Raw genomic sequence first — 16,984 nt, forward strand, 5'->3', positions numbered from 1 at the left:
CAAGCTTTTATAGTTTTTTGTGGGTTTTTCGGGCTATGTGGCCATGTTCTAGCAGAGTTTCTTTCTGACGTTTCGCCAGCATCTGTGGTAGGCATCTTTTTCAAGCTTTTGGGAAGTAATACCATGATCCAAAATGCTCTGCAGAAATAATCCAGTTTAAGACACTTTAACTGCCCCGGCTCACTGCTAGGGAACCCTGGGAATTGTAGTTTATTGTGGCACCAGAGCTCTCAAACAGAGAAGGCTAAATCTCTCACCAAACTACACTTCCTAAAATTTTCTAGCATTGAGTCAGACAGTTAAAGCAGTCTCAAACTGGATTATTTCTGCAGTGCATTTTGGATCCATACAGTTAAAAGCTATTTCAGTCTTTAATGTTATTTTCCTTCATGCTCTACCTTTCTTCAAGGTTAACTTAGAATAGCCCTAATGATTAAGCACTAGATATCCAAGAAACTGATCCATCAGACTACCAATTCTGCTGCTAGACATATCTTGAGGCTGACTAATCTCACAGAATGAACACAAGCTGGCAGGTTTACCATGCAACCCTCTCAACTCCCAAACAATAAATACTCCCATCACATACCTAAGCAGATTGCTCCAGATTTCTCCTCTTCCTCAGAGCACAGAAGAAATGGCTCATCTCCTTCTTCCAGACAAGCGATGAGTACTGGTTGAGGAAATTCTTGCCAAAAAAAAAAAAAATGAGACAAGCTAGTGACTAGAAAGATTCAAGCACAACCTTTTGCTCTTTATTTACTTTTCTATTTGACATTTCTTGTTATTACTCCTCTAGGCCAGGGATTCTCATTTCCACCCCACTTCATCTTCTAGAGCCACTGACCATTGGGCATACTGGCTTCAGAGAGCTGAATTCCAAAACCTCTCAAGGAAGAAAGATGAAGAACAACTTCTCTGGTTATGTATGTGCCTTCAAGTTGTCTGGTGACCTCATGAATTTCATAGGGTTTTCTTAGGCAAGGAATACTCAAGAGGACGTTTTGCCAGTTCCTTAGTCTGAAATATAACCTACAGCACCTGCTATTCATTGGTGGTCTCTCATTTAAGTACTAACCAGGACAGACCCTACTTAGTATTCATGAGCAGGCAGGATCTGGTGCCTCTTTCGGCTTTAAAACTGCTCTAGGATTTTGGAATTCTGGATAAGGGAGACTCAATCACTAAGTGGTGGTATAAACCCCATTTGTTTAACAGAACAAGGAACTACACTTGTCCCTCTGTATTCGCTAGGGTTAGGGGCACAAGACCCCCGTGAATATGGAAAAACTGCAAATAACAAAACCACCATGTTTTTACCTGAGAGGACACCTCTCTAGGAATCTCTAGGGTCCTCTGGTGCAACTCTGTGGTCAACGTCCGACAGAAATTGATCATAGAACTGCACTGGAGGAGCTACAGATGCCTAGTAGAGTATTCTCTCTAGGTCTTTCAGTGCAACTTTTCATTAAAGTTGATGATAGAGTTGCATTAGAGGACCTAGATATTGCTAGAGAGAACACATTACTCAAATCTGTGAATAATCAAATCTTCAAATATCAAATGCGCAAATATGGAGGGATGAGTGTAGTGTGAAAAAGCCCTTAGAGTAAGAGGTCTCGATCACTTTTATGTTCCATATAAAATGGATCTGTTACAATCCACCGTTTTCAAAGGATGACAATCCCATTTGCCCCATTCCCTTCCAAAGGAAATGTCTATAACAGGAAAATCACCCCATTAGTCAAGGAAAAAGCATGCCTACCCAGCCAGGTCACGTTCCCATAGTTTTCCAGCATAACCTCCGTGTACAGAGCTTTTTCAGAAGGATCCAGGAGGTCCCACTCTTGCTTGCTGAAATACACAGCCACCTTCTCAAAGGACACCAGAAACTGAAAGAAAAAAAGAAAGAAAGATTCATCTGTAAAAGTACTGATATTACTGTTGAATGGTTCAAGACTTGTGTGTGAGAATTAAAGCCCCCAAAAGTATTGGAAAGAAACATCTTTTCAGTTGTGCATTTTAAAATATTACCATTATGCCAACCAATTATTTATAATGATTTATTGATTCTGGTGAAAGCTACAGTTTTACATCAGAGATTTGTTGCTTTATATTTGTAATTTTGTGGGGTATTACAGAGCTCTGGGACCTCACAAAACTATGAATACCAGGTTTCCATCACACACAGCCACTTAGGGCTTGTCTACATTGTTACATCACACATTCCCCAAACCCCAAATCAAGTCCAGGTTGTTTACACAACACCTTGACCCAATTCAGGGTTTCCACCTCTTAACACATATTTAAAAGACCTTTTGTTCCAGGTTTTCCAGTAAACCTGGAAGGAAATGCGTGACAGGCAGCTAGCTGCCAATCCCTCAGTATACCTGCCAAGTTGTTCTGAGGATGCAAGTCACTCTGAAGTCTGACCTCAGAGCTACTCACGTCTGCAGCAGCAGTGCTGGCCAGTTCTCAGGGATCATAGCTGCCTGTTGTCTTGCAGCAAATGGGGGGGGGGGATCCAGGGACCAGAATATTCCATTGGCATCCCAGAGTAAGCTGGTAGACAATCCCTTAAAGTGGCATCAAAGTGCTATATTTGTGCAGTGTGAATCTTAGTGTTAACTATTACGGCTGGACCTGCAGACAGTAACAGTCTACCATATAAGAGTCCTTTTGGATTTCCCTCTTCCTACAAAAAGGACTGAATCATACTCCTTCAACTCCTATCAGTTCTCTCTAGACTTCAACACAATGAAAAGCAGCCAGGCTGTCCCCTTTTCTCTCTCTGATATTTCCCCTTTACCTGTGGTTTTGGCATGGTGATGCTCTTCACTCCACCACTGAGAGAATATGAGCCAGGTTGTATTTCCGCTGCCATGGCACTGTCTGTGGGGAGACACAATAGAGGTGTAAACAAAGCAGGCACTGGGCCTCAGACTACGGTTACCATCAGGCTCTGCAGAGCAAGCATGGAAGTCTGTTGTGCATGGACTGGATGTATCCTGGGCATCCTACCTTCGCTATCTTGTCTCTCCTGACAGGTCTCATCCTCTTGACAACAAACAGAGTAATGCTGGCCAGTAAGAAGCTGTGTCAGAGGAATCGCCTGATTTACACTTTGCGGCAGACAGAAAATGACCCCCACCCACACACACTCAGCAGTGCTTGATCTGAGTTGAACAGTGGGAAGGGCAACCTTTTTCCAGCACTTGGCATAGAAGACAAGTCTCTCTGTGTGCGAGTAGGCAGGGAGAAGCAGGGAGGGAGAATGAATAAACGTGGGGCCCAACACCCTGATCAGGATACAGGTTGACTCACCCTTATCCAAAACGTTTGGGACCAGAAATGTTTTGGATTTTTTTCAGATTTTGGAGTATTTGCATATATATAATAAGATATCTTTGAGATGGGATCCAAGCCTAAATATGAAATTAATGTATGTTTTTGTGCACCTTATACAAATAGCCTGAAGGTAATTTTATATATACTGTTTTCAATAATGTTGTGCATGAAAAACCGTTTGTGCACACTAAACCATCAGAAAGCAAAGGTGTCACTATTTCAGCCACCCATGTGCACAATTTTGGGTTTTGGAGTATTTCAGACTTCAGAATTCCGGAGAAGGGATATTCAGCCTGTAGCCCACGTGCTCCCATAGCCAGCTACTTTACAGAATGGTTGCATGGATAGTTCAAAGATTGTGCTAATAATGAGAATCCCCTTGCCATGTATGTTCTAAAGCAGGTTTTGAGGTTGGGCATAATCTATGCTGGCACCAGAAGTAGAGTACAGGTTGAGGCTCCCTAATCCAGAAGTCCAAATTCCAAAACCCATAACACGTTTCATGGGTTTCATGGCTGAACTGGGAATTGAACCCTACTCTCCAGAGTTGTAGTCCAAACCACTATACCATGCATATTAATCGCAAATGCGTGATTTTCACAGAATAATCACCATTTAAACTTCCAGTTTTCACCGTGTGATAAAGTCCCATGATTCTACGATTCTATGACATCTTTCCCCATGATGCATTTACACTGTAGAAATAATGCAGTATGACACAACTTTAAGTGCTATAGCTCCATCTTGAATCCCACTGAGGGAAAAAGTCAGGATATAAATCCTTGAAATTAAAAAAATAAAAATAAAATAAAAGGCCCTGGGATTTGTAGTTTTACAAGGTGCCCCACCAAAACTACAAATCCCAGGATTCTGTAGGATGGAACTATGCAAGTTAAAGTGATGTCAAACATTATTTCTACAGTGTAGTAGAAATAGTCTCTTCACTCTCCAATACACAAGACTGCGATGAATCCCCCTCCCCACATTTCAACTATTTTTAATGTACTTTGAATGTACTGTACTGGATATTGTAAAATGGTGCCGAATTTGAAACACACATAGCTCTCAATTTTTAAAATCAATTCAGTTGTTAACCAGCATTGAATAAGTGGGGATGCTGATGTTCCAGTGAATCTTTTCAGTGCTTTTGAATAGATGTTTCTGTTTCACATCATCGAATTAAAGTGCTTTGAAAGTCTCTTAGAAGACTTTGACCCCTTTTCTTACTGCCTGCATGATACTTTTTTTCAGGATCATTTCATTCAGTCCCATATTATGAAACAGAAAAGTTGAAGCAAGTTCTGAAACAACAACTGCACACAATGGAGCAAATCTGAGGTCATTTTTAGATTTAGAAAGCCAGATTTCTACAAAACCAGCATATATTTCTTTTTTAAAAAGCCTTCATGACCCCCCCCCCTACTTTTGCAGACCAATTTTATTAGCATATAGGAAACAGAATTCCTAGTTTCTGGGGTGATGAGAAAAAGCCAAATTCAATCCTACCACACCAGACGTGTATAAAAAGCATTTACCCAATCTGTTTACTATGGAGACTGGAGCTACATCTGCACTGCAGAATTAATGCAGTTTAACACCACTTTAGCTGCCATGGCTCCTCCTGTGGAAGCCTAGTTTCTTGTGGCAGCCGAGCTCTCTGACAGAGACAGCTAAATAACTGACAAAACTACAAATCCCCAAACTCTATAGCACTGAGCCAGGGCAATTAAAGTTACTGCAATGCAGACTCAGTCTAGGTTGGTCTCTGAGAAAACGGGCCACTTACGTATTTCAAATAACAGCTAAATGTTGTCTAAATTTCAAAAGAGTATTAAAAATAGTATTTAAGAGCCTGTGTGACTTAGTGATTTGAACGTTGGACTATGAATCTGGTGACCAGGGTTTGAATCCCCACTCAGCCATGAAAACCCACTGGGTGACCTTGGGCAAGTCACACTCTCTCAGCCTCAGAGGGAGACAAAGGCAAACTTCCCCTGAACAAATCTGACCAAGAGATCCCTGTGATAGGCTTGCCTTAGGGTTGCCATAAGTCGAAAATGATTTGAAGGCATACAACACAGACACAGACACATTAAAGACCTATCTTTTCCAGCAGGCCTACTTACACAATTGGTTTTAAACTATGAATTTTAAATGGGTCTATTTTTTTTTTAATTTTATGTTTTTATATGTCCTATATGTTTATGTGTTTTAACCAATGCATTTAAATGGTTTTATGTGTTGCATCTTGCCTCAAGCCCTGAAAGAGGTAGGTAAGAACTATAATAATAATAATAATAATAATAATAATAATAATAATAAATATTCAAAGAAGATGCACAACAGAAAACATGCAACCAGGCCTCACTTTGACAGCTGGGTTGCAAAACCCCATTAGCACCACTAGGAAGAATACCAAGGGGAGATTGGGGAGGGATCTCTTTCCTTGTTTCCTAAACTACTACTACTACTACTATGCCCCCTTTCTCCCAGAAACAAACCCAAGGTGCCTCACAAGATAAAAACATTTTTAAAACTTTAGAAGAATTTAAAAGCAATTAAAATCATCTCATTAAAACAGTACAAAATTCACATTAAAACAGTTTTTTTAATTAACATAAACTTCTCCAAATATCAAATATTGGCTGATAAAAATGCTTCAATTTGCTGAAGCTGATAAATTGACAGTGTTGATCAAAGAGAAATTTCTGGATAATTTTAAAGAAAGGTTAGGAACTATTTGTTACATATTTGCAGTCTCAATGGTAACATGAATCAGCCGGAGGTTTTGTTAAATATTGTAAACTGGTGTGTTGCAGAGGCATAAATATATTATATTTATGGAAGTAGAAAAATTGTAGTATATATACATCAGTTGTGGAGTGGGGGGGGGAATTGCAAGTATGTGTTCATTTTTCTTTAGCAGTTTTGTTGAGTTTGCTATTGTTGTCTGTGTTTTGCATAAAATTTGTTTGATGATTGTGTTTATGCTTAATAAAAATGATTATTTTTTTCTCCAACCCTCTGGGAAACAAATAAATAAAGGTGAGATGTACAATTTGTGTTTATGTCTAATACAAATTATTATTATTATTAAAAAAGCAAGTATCAAATGTTGGGCCCCCTTTTCTTACTCATGCCTCTGAATAAAAAAATAAAGCTGAGTACTCTATAAAATTTGTGATTGTGTTTAACAGAAATTATTTTAAAAGGAAAAAAATATAAAATGTTGGGCCCCCTTTTCTTTCTCCACTTCTTTAAAAAAGAAAGCCGAGGTTTCCATACATTTGTGATTTTATGTTTAATACAATTGTTTACTTTAAAAAACAAACAAACATCAAATCTTGGGGGCCCTTTTCTTTTTCTAGCCGTCTTTTTAAAAAACAAAACCAAGGTCTGTTGATATTTAATATAAATTATTATTTAAAACCAACAAATATCTCCTTTTCTTTTTCTAGCCTTCTTTAAAAAATAAATAAATCCAAGGTCTCTATAAAATGTGTGATTGTGTTTATGTTGAATACAAATTTTTACTTTTAAAAAAACAACAAATATCAAATCTTGGGCCTCTTTTTCTTTTTCCAGCCTTCTTTAAAAAATAAAATAAAATAAAGCCAAGGTGTCTAAAAAAATTGTGATCATATATAATACAAATTATATTTTTGTAAAAAAAAAAGCAAATATCAAATGTTGGGCCCCCTTTTCTTTCTCTCCACCCTTCTTTGGAAAAAGGCCAGCTGTAGCCTCTGAGAGCAGCACAGAGCTGAACCAAAGTGGTGAGGCTTTAGGGTCTGGGAAGGCTCCTCTTCCTCTCCTCCCCCTGCCTTTTGTTACTACCAGTACCAGCCTTACCTCTGGGTCCAGGATTATGGGCCTTGCACTCCTCCTCAGCCAGCAAAGCCTCCTTCTTTTCCTGGAATGATCAAGAGAGGAGTGGCTCTTGCAAAATGCCTGGCCTCTCTAGCAAGGCAAGCTCTAGCTGTTTAACCCTAGCAAAGCTGAGCAACATCAGCAAAGAGGATCTCACTCTTTGCAAAGCTGTCAAAGGCAGCCCTTCCACCTTAAGTGGAAGCAGAGTCTGCTCTTTCCATGAGGCTGGTTATATTCACACACAGAGCAAAACTGGGGGGGATGGTTGCAATTGCAAAGGAAGATAGAAAACCCCACTGATAGTTTCCTTGCTTTCATATATTTTGTTGCTGCTGTTGCTGATTTTATATATTTTGCTGCTATTGCCTTCAAGTGATTTCTGACTTAAGGCAAACCTATCCCAGGATTTGTTCAGAGAGGACTTACCTTTGCTTTCCCCTGAGGCTGAGAGAGTGTGACACACACACACAAACAAACAATAAAATTCTCCCCAGTTCAGCCAAACTGTAGGAATTGTTGCAATTGCAAAGGGAGGTGGAAAATGGTTTTTTTGGTGAGTTTTTCAGGCTATCTGGTCGTGTTCTAGAAGAGTTTATTCCTGACGTTTCACCAGAGATGCCAGCCACAAATGCTGGCGAAACATCAGGAATAAACTCTTCTAGATCATGGCCACATGGCCCAAAAAACCCACAAAAAATTGAACGAATGATTATCACAAGCAGTTGCGCCAATAAAGCGATATCGGAAATGCATTGTTGCTGAAATCCTGAAAGTAAAAAGATGCACATTAATGCTTCTTTGTGGCGAGTTTAATGGTGTAATTACGTGGTTTTTTCCAGGGTTTTCACATGAAATCTCCCAATCTTCTTCATGTGATAAATTCCTAAGTACACTGGTGCCTCGGGATACGAAATGATCGGGTTACGAAATTTCCGGGATACGAAAAAGTTGGATTGGCAAAAACTGTTTCGGGTTACGAAATATTTTTCGGGTTACGAAATTCATTTCGGCGCGAAATTCAAATGCTGCAAAGTGCAGCTATAGGCTTTCCAGTGCTAACGGAAAGCCTTCTCTTAGCTAAGGGGGCTGGGTTAGGGTTAGCTTTTGAAGTATTTAAATTTGGTTTTTTGGCTGCCACCCCCTCCTCCTCCTCCTCCTCCTGCCTCACTCTGAGATGCCAGGACCAGCAAAGGTAAGAAAAAAACTTTTTTTCTTTATCCTTTAGAAACTTTAGAATGGACCTGCAAGTTATTCTTAAGCTCTTTAGTGCCTCAGGCAACTTTGTATTACATTGTATTGTAGGGTACTTAGCTTAATAGGCCTCTATTGTAACTTTGTTTTCACTTGCAGGTTCAGTCTGAGGTCATAGAACGCATTAGTTATTTTCAATGGAAAAAGTGTTTCGGGTTACGAAATTTTCGGGTTACGAAAGGAATGGCGGAACGAATTAATTTCGTAACCCGAGGCACCAGTGTATACAAAGACATAGCCATGTTAATCTGGAAAACCAGTATGCAAAAGGATCTTGTACAGGGTGACCAAACCTGTCCTCCTTTTCCAGGACATGTCCTACAATTCTGCCTTCTGTCCAGGATGAATACCAAAACACCCTCCACTTTGAGCATGACTCAGAAGCATCAATTTATATTTATATGAGCATTTTTAGCTTTGATTTGATTTTTCTTGAATATCCCACATTTTGTGGTAACCTGTCCTCCTTTATGGTTACCCTAATCTTGTAGCACCTTTGAGACTAATCTGGAAGTAGGCTCAGGCCTATGAAAGCTCATGCCACCAGTTTCTCTCTTCCAATTACCCTCAAATGTGTCACAAGTTCCCTTTGCGCACTGGTTTTCCAGACTAATACGGCAATGGAGTTCATCACACAGGAGAAATCCTATACAGAAATGGTGGTTTAAATTGGGGGGGGAAATGCAAAAGCAGGTTTATTTTCACACGGCGTTGTTGTTAAAGGAGTGTTAACTCAAACAGAAAGTAGACACAAGGTAGACAAAAGCCACTCTTTTTTACTTTCGGAAAATCCCGAAAGTAAAAAGAAGTAGCTTTTGTCTACTTTCTGTTCAGGTGAACACCACTTTAACAACTATGTGCATGAAAATCAACCCACTTTTTTCTAGCTTTTAAATCCTGTTTTTTCACGGGATTCCCCCCGTGTGATAAACTCCTATGTCTGAATTCTAGCAGTTTTCTACATTATTAATAAATGATGCAAATTACGCAGCTTGGCACCCTTGGTCATAAGGGTGGGTCTGGTTTAATAAATGCTGGTTTAATAAAGAAATTTCACCACCACTGGGAGTGCGTGGCAGCGGGCTGGATGGCCCTTGGGGTCTCTTCCAGACCTGAAATGGTCATCTTAGAATAGAATTTTTCTAGCAAGTTTTAGTCAGTGGTAGGGTTGCCATATCCCGGCTGCAACTGGGATTTTCCCGGTTTTGGCAGCACCGGGCTCCTCCCGTCCCGGGTGCCACCAAAAACCGTGACAACCCCAGTTGCAGCCGGGTTGGCCGCGGCTCGCGGGGCCTCGCTGCCCTCCTCCTCCTCCACCGCGCATGGCCGCACGGAGGAGGCAGAGGAAGAGGAGGGCAGCGTGGCCTGGGGCGGAGGAGGCGAGGTGGAGGCAGTGCCTCCTGCGCATGGCCGCGCCACCCTCCCCGCCTCCCCGTGGCCTCCTCTCCTTCCCAGTCACTGAGGAGGCCTCGGCCTCCACAGAGGCAGGGAAGGAGTGAGGAGACCGCCCATGATCGCCGCGATCACGGGCAGCCCCACGGGCTCCTTCCTGGCCTCTAAGGAGGCCTCGGCCCCCTTAGAGGCCGGGAAGGAGAAGGAGGCCGCTCCCGATTGCACGCACCCCGTGGGCTCCTTCCTGGCCTCTGAGGGGGCCTCGATCCCCTCAGAGGCCAGGAAGGAGGAGGAGGGCGCCCGTGCAGGCGGCCCCGCAGGCTCCTTCCCGGCCTCTGAGGGGGCCTTGGTCCCCACAGAGGCCGGGAAGGAGCGGGGGGGGGGGGTTCCTCCATGTAAAAAAAAAAAGTGTACTACATTTGAAAATGTTGTCCTACATTTGTCCCGGTTTGGACGTCCTGACTTATGGCAACCCTAGTCAGAGAAAATGTACCATTGCCTTCCACTTAGGCTTGAAAGAGTGTGACTTGCCCAAGATCACCCAGTGGGTTTCCAAGGCCCAGAGCGGATTTGAACCCTGGTCTCAGATTCATAGTCCAGTGCTCAAACCACTGCACTGTGGTGGCTCACAACCCATTTGAAATTAATACCAAGAAAAATACTTGTAGGGTCCAAATATGTTCCAAAGCACCATGTTTTATCATTCTATCTATACAGCCGGCCCTCCTTATCCACTGGTTTGTTTTTTTATTTTTTATCCATGGATTCAAGAATCCATGGCTTGAAAATAATCCAAGGAAGTATACATTCCAAATAGCAAACCTTGATTTTCCATGTTATATAAGGGACACCATTTGCTCTGCCATTATACACTGGTGCCTCGGGTTACTAAATTAATTCGTTCCGCCATTCCTTTCGTAACCCGAAAATTTCGTAACCCGAAACACTTTTTCCATTGAAAATAACTAATGCGTTCTATGACCTCAGACTGAACCTGCAAGTCAAAACAAAGGTACAATAGAGGCCTATTAAGCTAAGTACCCTACAATACAATGTAATGCAAAGTTGCCTGAGGCACTAAAGAGCTTAAGAATGACTTGCAGGTCCATTCTAAAGTTTCTAAAGGATAAAGAAAAAAAGTTTTTGACTTATCTTTGCTGGTCCTGGCATCTCAGAGTGAGGCAGGAGGAGGAGGAGGAGGAGGGGGTGGCAGCCAAAAAACCAAATTTAAACCCAGACAACCAATTCAACCAATTTAACCAATTCAACCAATTTAACCAATTCAACCAATTTAACCAATTCAACCAATTTAACAAAGTTAACCATTTTAACAAAGTTAACCATTTTAACAACATTTTTTTTTAAATTTGGTGTTTTTTTAAGGGTCATCAGCACCTTTTCCCTTCTTGGATGACGGTTCTCCCTCTTTTGTGAAGAACTGGTCCAAGGATGTCTGCTTTTGCCGGGCCTTAAGCAGGTTCCTAAAATCGCTAAGGCAGACATTATTAAAATGGGCAATGGCATGGCTGGTGAACACCTTCTCAGGGTGATGCTTCTCAACATAAGAAGACACATTGTGGAATTGCCGCAAAATGTCTTTCATTTCTGCCATTGGCAAAAATGCCCCCGCAGCCTCCTCCTCCTGGCCCCTGTCAAAATGGAGCACGTCCTCATCCACGGCCGAGTGTTGCATGGCCGCCAAGGCCTTGAGGTCCTCTGTTGTGAGGTCCTCACTGTGCTCCTCAATGAGTTCCTCCACGTCCTCGTCGTCCACGTCAAGTCCCAGGGACCTTGCGATGGAGACAATCTCAGTCACCTCTTCTTCACCTGGCTCAGCACCCTCGGTCTGTGACCCTTCCAAGGAAGAAGCATCAGGCCACAGCTTCCTCCACGCAGCAATCAGGTTGCGCCTGGTGATCTCCTGCCAGGCCAAGTCCACCATCTTCAAGCACACGACGATATCAAAATGCTGCTTCCAGAACTCTCGCAGGGTCAGCTGTGTGCTCTCCGTTACATCAAAACACCGCTTGAAGAGGTGCTTGGTGTAGATCTTTTTGAAGTTGGCAATGACCTGCTGGTCCATGGGTTGCAAGAGGGAGGTCGTGTTGGGCGGCAGAAACTGGACCTTGATGAAGGAGAACTCAGCAAGGATGTCCTTTTCCAGGCCAGGCGGGTGCGCAGGAGCATTGTCCAAGAGGAGGAGGCACTTCAAGGGCAAATCCTCTTCCTCCAGGTACCGCTTCACAGTCGGGGCGAAGACACTGTTGATCCACTCCACGAAAAGGAGGCGTGTGACCCATGCGCGGCCATTGGAACGCCACATCACTGGCAACCTGTCCTTTTGAATGTTGTGTGCCTTGAAGGCCCTTGGATTTTCCGAGTGGTACACCAACAGGGGCTTGATCTTACAGTCCCCGCTGGCATTCGCACACAACGCAAGTGTGAAGCGGTCCTTCATAGGCTTGTGGCCTGGCAATCTCCTCTCCTCCTGGGTGATGTAGGTGCGGCGAGGCATCTTCTTCCAGAAGAGGCCCGTCTCGTTGCAATTGAACACTTGCTGCGGGACGTAGCCTTCCTCCTCCACCATGGCCTTGAACTTGATGACAAATGCTTCGGCGGCCTGGTGGTCTGCGCTGGACGCCTCGCCGTGACGGACGACAGAGTGGATCCCGGTCCTCCTTTTGAACCTTTCAAACCAGCCACGTGAGGCTTTGAATTCCGGGGTGGCTTGCTCCTCCTGGGAAGAAGTTCCTTCGCCTGCCTCCTTGCTGGCCAGGTCTTCAAAAATGGTGCTGGCCTTCTCACAGATGACCGAGGTGGTCACAGTGTCCCCGGCTCGCTCCTTTTCTTTAATCCAGAGGAGCAGCAGGCACTCCATCTCCTCGTGCTTTGGTGTCCTCTGCTTGGCAATCGTAGTCACGCCTTTCGCAGGAGCCACAACGGCTCTGATGGCCTCCTTCTGCTTGAGGACAGTGCCAATTGTCGAAGGGTTTCTTCCATACTCCTTGGCAATGTCCACCAAGCGCACGCCCCTCTCATGCTTGGCGATGATTTCCTTCTTGTCCTCCAAGAACAAGGGAGCCCTCTTCTTTTTGTCACCGCCGCTTTTATCTGTGGCTTTCTTGGGAGCCATAGCTCAAGCCTAAAAAGGACAAAAGGCACAGGCACTGAGCAAAAGCCACAATTGGAAACCACCCCCACCCCCAAGGTCACACTCTGTGGCCCACATCAAATCAAGGCCAAACATGCAAAACTCACATCCCACACTTTGAAAACATCACAGCCATGACCAAACCACCCCAGAACCCAAACCCAAAGGCCAAAACCCCCAAATCTGAAAATGCAACCCCAAAGTCACACTCTCTGGCCCGCATCAAATCAAGGCCAAACATGCAAAACTCACATCCCACACTTTGAAAACATCACAGCCATGACCAAACCACCCCAGAACCCAAACCCAAAGGCCAAAACCCCCAAATCTGAAAATGCAACCCCAAAGTCACACTCTCTGGCCCGCATCAAATCAAGGCCAAACATGCAAAACTCACATCCCACACTTTGAAAACATCACAGCCATGACCAAACCACCCCAGAACCCAAACCCAAAGGCCAAAACCCCCAAATCTGAAAATGCAACCCCAAAGTCACACTCTCTGGCCCGCATCAAATCAAGGCCAAACATGCAAAACTCACATCCCACACTTTGAAAACATCACAGCCATGACCAAACCACCCCAGAACCCAAACCCAAAGGCCAAAACCCCCAAATCTGAAAATGCAACCCCAAAGTCACACTCTCTGGCCCGCATCAAATCAAGGCCAAACATGCAAAACTCACATCCCACACTTTGAAAACATCACAGCCATGACCAAACCACCCCAGAACCCAAACCCAAAGGCCAAAACCCCCAAATCTGAAAATGCAACCCCAAAGTCACACTCTCTGGCCCACATCAAATCAAGGCCAAACATGCAAAACTCACACCCCACACTTTGAAAACATGAGCAAAGCACCCCACCACCCCACAGCAAAAGCATGGTCACACTGTCTCACCCCACAAGAAGAAGGTAGAAATCCATCCACCTACTTGTAGAGAAATTCCTAATGGCAGGTCTTGATCCGAAGTGTACACCTGGCACTGTACACGTACTGTACAGTACAAAGCCAGAACAAGTCCAAAGGCAGAAAGCCAGAAAAAGTCCAAACCTCCACCTGGAACCAAGAGTTAGAGTTCAGAAGCAACTCTTCCTCTCCAGTCCACAAGGCCAGACAAAGGGGGCAGATCAATGGAAGCCGGCTTTTGTTTCTGAAGCCAGGCCACCCCCCCCCCCCAATTTCGTTAGCCAATCCAGATGATCAGCTTGATTTCTCAAGCCAATCACTACTGCTAACGAAATTCAAAATTTGCGCCAAAGCTAACCCCTAACCCAGCCCCCTTAGCTAAGAGAAGGTTTTCCGTTAGCACTGGAAAGCCTATAGCTGCACTTTGCAGCATTTGAATTTCGCGCCGAAATGAATTTCGTAACCCGAAAAATATTTCGTAACCCGAAACAGTTTTTGCCAATCCAACTTTTTCGTATCCCGGAAATTTCGTAACCCGATCATTTCGTATCCCGAGGCACCAGTGTATTTAATGGGACTTAAATATAATATATTTTAATAATAAATATATAAATAAATATATACATTAAAAATAAATATATAAATAATAAATATATCCACAGGGGGTCCTGGAACCAAACCCCAGTGGATAACAAGGGCCCACTGTACTACTTTTGCACATGGCTCCAATTAATGAACCTTATGACTGCTGTTGTTTTTGTGTGCCTTCAAGACGTTTCTGACATATGGAGACCCTAAGGTGAGTCTATCATGTGGTTTTCTTGGCAAGTTTCATGCAGAGGGGGGGGGGGGTTGCCATTGCCATCCACTGAGGTTGAGAGAGTGTGAGGTGCCCAAGGTCACCCAGTGGGTTTCAAGGCTGAACTGGGAATCAAACCCTGGTCTCCAGAATCGTAGTCCAAGATTCAAACCACACCTTATGATTATAGCAAAGCAAACAAACTGGTTCCAGTAAGCCTTGCACTAATGCTCAAACCGGTACATTATAATAGCACTCTGGGTTTTATATATGTAGATGTCCATATGTTGTTTGAAAATTATTCTCTTTTTGCTGGTTTGCCACCTTGGGACAGAGTGAGGAAGGGAGGGATATATAATCATAACTAAATAATGAAATGACCTTTTCCTCTTTGCTCTGAAGTAATGACGTGGCTTGCCAGACATGACTTGGACACATCATGAGATAAAGTGACTCATGGCATTACTCAGTACAGAAGACTGCAGAAGGAAAAGAAGAAGACCACATTAAAGGTGGATCAAGGGTGCATCCAAACTGATGGGAAAATCTCAGATTTTGTTCCTGTTGTATGCATCCAGGTTAATTAAAACAACAACAACAACAACAACAGGAAAGCCCCAGGTTTTGTTCTTTCCAATTTTATTTTGGAAACCTTAACATGTTTTGTTTCTCCCAGAATATTTTCTCTCGGCTCCTAGTATGAACAGAGACTTGTAATGCCAGCTCATCCAGACTAGTAAAAAGACCAGAAAATCCCAGATTTTGTTTCTGTTTTTTTTCCTGATTTTGTTATCAGAGTCAGCTCACAGTACAATCAGAGATTATGTATACCAGCTCTCAGCTCAGTTTATTTTAACCCAGCATAAAATCAGAAAGAACAGGAACAAAATTGTTCCTGTTCTTTCTGATTTTATGCTGGGTTAAAATAACTTTGCCCCACATGTATAGCTGAAAGCAATAGGCAAAGAGGAAGAAGGCTACATACAGATGGAGTGATTCAATCAAGGAAGCCGTGGCCTTTACAAAAATGGTTCTTGGAGGTCTTCCGTTCTTCGTTTCTTTGCAAGTTAAGGGCAACTTTACAGCACCTTCCATCAGGGACGTAGACAGAATTTCGGGAAGGGTGGGCGGCCAGATTAAGACGGAGTCCCTCCCCCCCACTACGTGCCTGCTTGCATTTATTTTTTAAAATGTGCCTAATATACATATGTACAGTGCGTTTCTTACGACTTGTTGCAGTCTAGTTTTGTTGTTGCTGTGTGCCTTCAAGTCATTTCTGACTCATGGCAACCCTAAAGCGAACCTGTTATAGGGTTTTCTTGGCAAGGTTTCTTCACATGGGGTTTGCCGTTCACATCCTCTGAGGCTGAGAGAGTGTGACTTACTCAAGGTCAACCAGTGGGTTTTATGGCTGAGCCAGGAACTGAACCCTGCTCTTCAGAGTCACAGTCCAATACTTAAGCCACTATGACCCTCTGACTCTAATCTATATCTCAATTTATTTGATCTCAGGAGCGAAGACTGCTGTTTTTCTGTGGTATAGAGAAATCTTTCTTCCCGCTTCCTTGACTTGGGTTCAAGAATAAAGGTAGCAGTGAACTAAAGACCATTTAAAAATTTGCCATTTCAGATAGGGTTGCCATAAATGAGGAGCTCCGAACCGGGACAAATGTAGGACAAGGCTTAAAAATGTAGGACCATTTTTTTTTAAAGGTCCTACATTTTAAAACCTTGTCCTCCTCCTCCTTCCTGGCTTGGGAGGAAGCCTCGGCCTCCTCTCAGGCCGGGAAGGATGCAAGGGCTGCTCCTCATCGCGGCGATCACCGCGGTGGGAAGCAGCCTCCTCCCGGCCCCCACTCCCTTTCCCGGCCTCTGTGAAGGCTTGGGCCTCCATAGAGGCCGGGAAGGAGGGAGGAGAGCGCCCGCGATCACCGCGATCGCGGGCGGCCCCCACTCCCTTTCCCGGCCTCTGTGGAGGCTTGGGCCTCCATAGGGGCTGGGAAGGAGGGAGGAGAGCGCCCGCGATCGGCGCGATCGCGGACGGCCCCCACTCCCTTTCCCGGCCTCTGTGAAGGCTTGGGCCTCCATAGGGGCCGGGAAGGAGGGAGAAGAGCGCCCGTGATCGCCGCGATAGCCGCGATCGCGGGCGGCCCCCACTCCCTTTCCCGGCCTCTGTGAAGGCTTGGGCCTCCATAGGGGCCGGGAAGGAGGGAGAAGAGCGCCCGCAATCGCCGCGATCGCCGCGATCGCGGGCGGCCCCC

General features: G+C 44.1%; 1 protein-coding gene across 4 annotated transcripts in view; it reads right to left on the reverse strand.

The window, feature by feature from the left end:
* Positions 1–16,984, reverse strand: part of LOC149320899 (uncharacterized) — a 64,200-nt gene that overhangs the window by 18,700 nt on the left and 28,516 nt on the right. The window contains exons 2-6 of one of the 4 annotated variants that reach the window (XM_089502866.1): positions 13,950–14,074; positions 11,257–13,003; positions 2,810–2,892; positions 1,766–1,892; positions 590–688 (exon numbers count right to left, since the gene is read on the reverse strand). In XM_089502866.1, coding sequence (XP_089358992.1) covers positions 590–688; positions 1,766–1,892; positions 2,810–2,892; positions 11,257–12,994 — 2,047 coding nt within the window. In that variant the 5' untranslated portion in view covers positions 12,995–13,003; positions 13,950–14,074. Of the gene's footprint in view, positions 1–589; positions 689–1,765; positions 1,893–2,809; positions 2,893–7,200; positions 7,250–11,256; positions 13,110–13,949; positions 14,075–16,984 lie in introns of those variants that run through there. The other 3 variants (XM_089502875.1, XM_089502882.1, XM_089502890.1) reach the window with 3 other exon arrangements.

This window comes from Sceloporus occidentalis, unplaced genomic scaffold, assembly GCF_023333645.1.
Source record: "Sceloporus occidentalis isolate IW3139 unplaced genomic scaffold, rSceOcc1.0.p SCAF_1, whole genome shotgun sequence".
Classification (NCBI taxonomy): domain Eukaryota; kingdom Metazoa; phylum Chordata; class Lepidosauria; order Squamata; family Phrynosomatidae; genus Sceloporus; species Sceloporus occidentalis.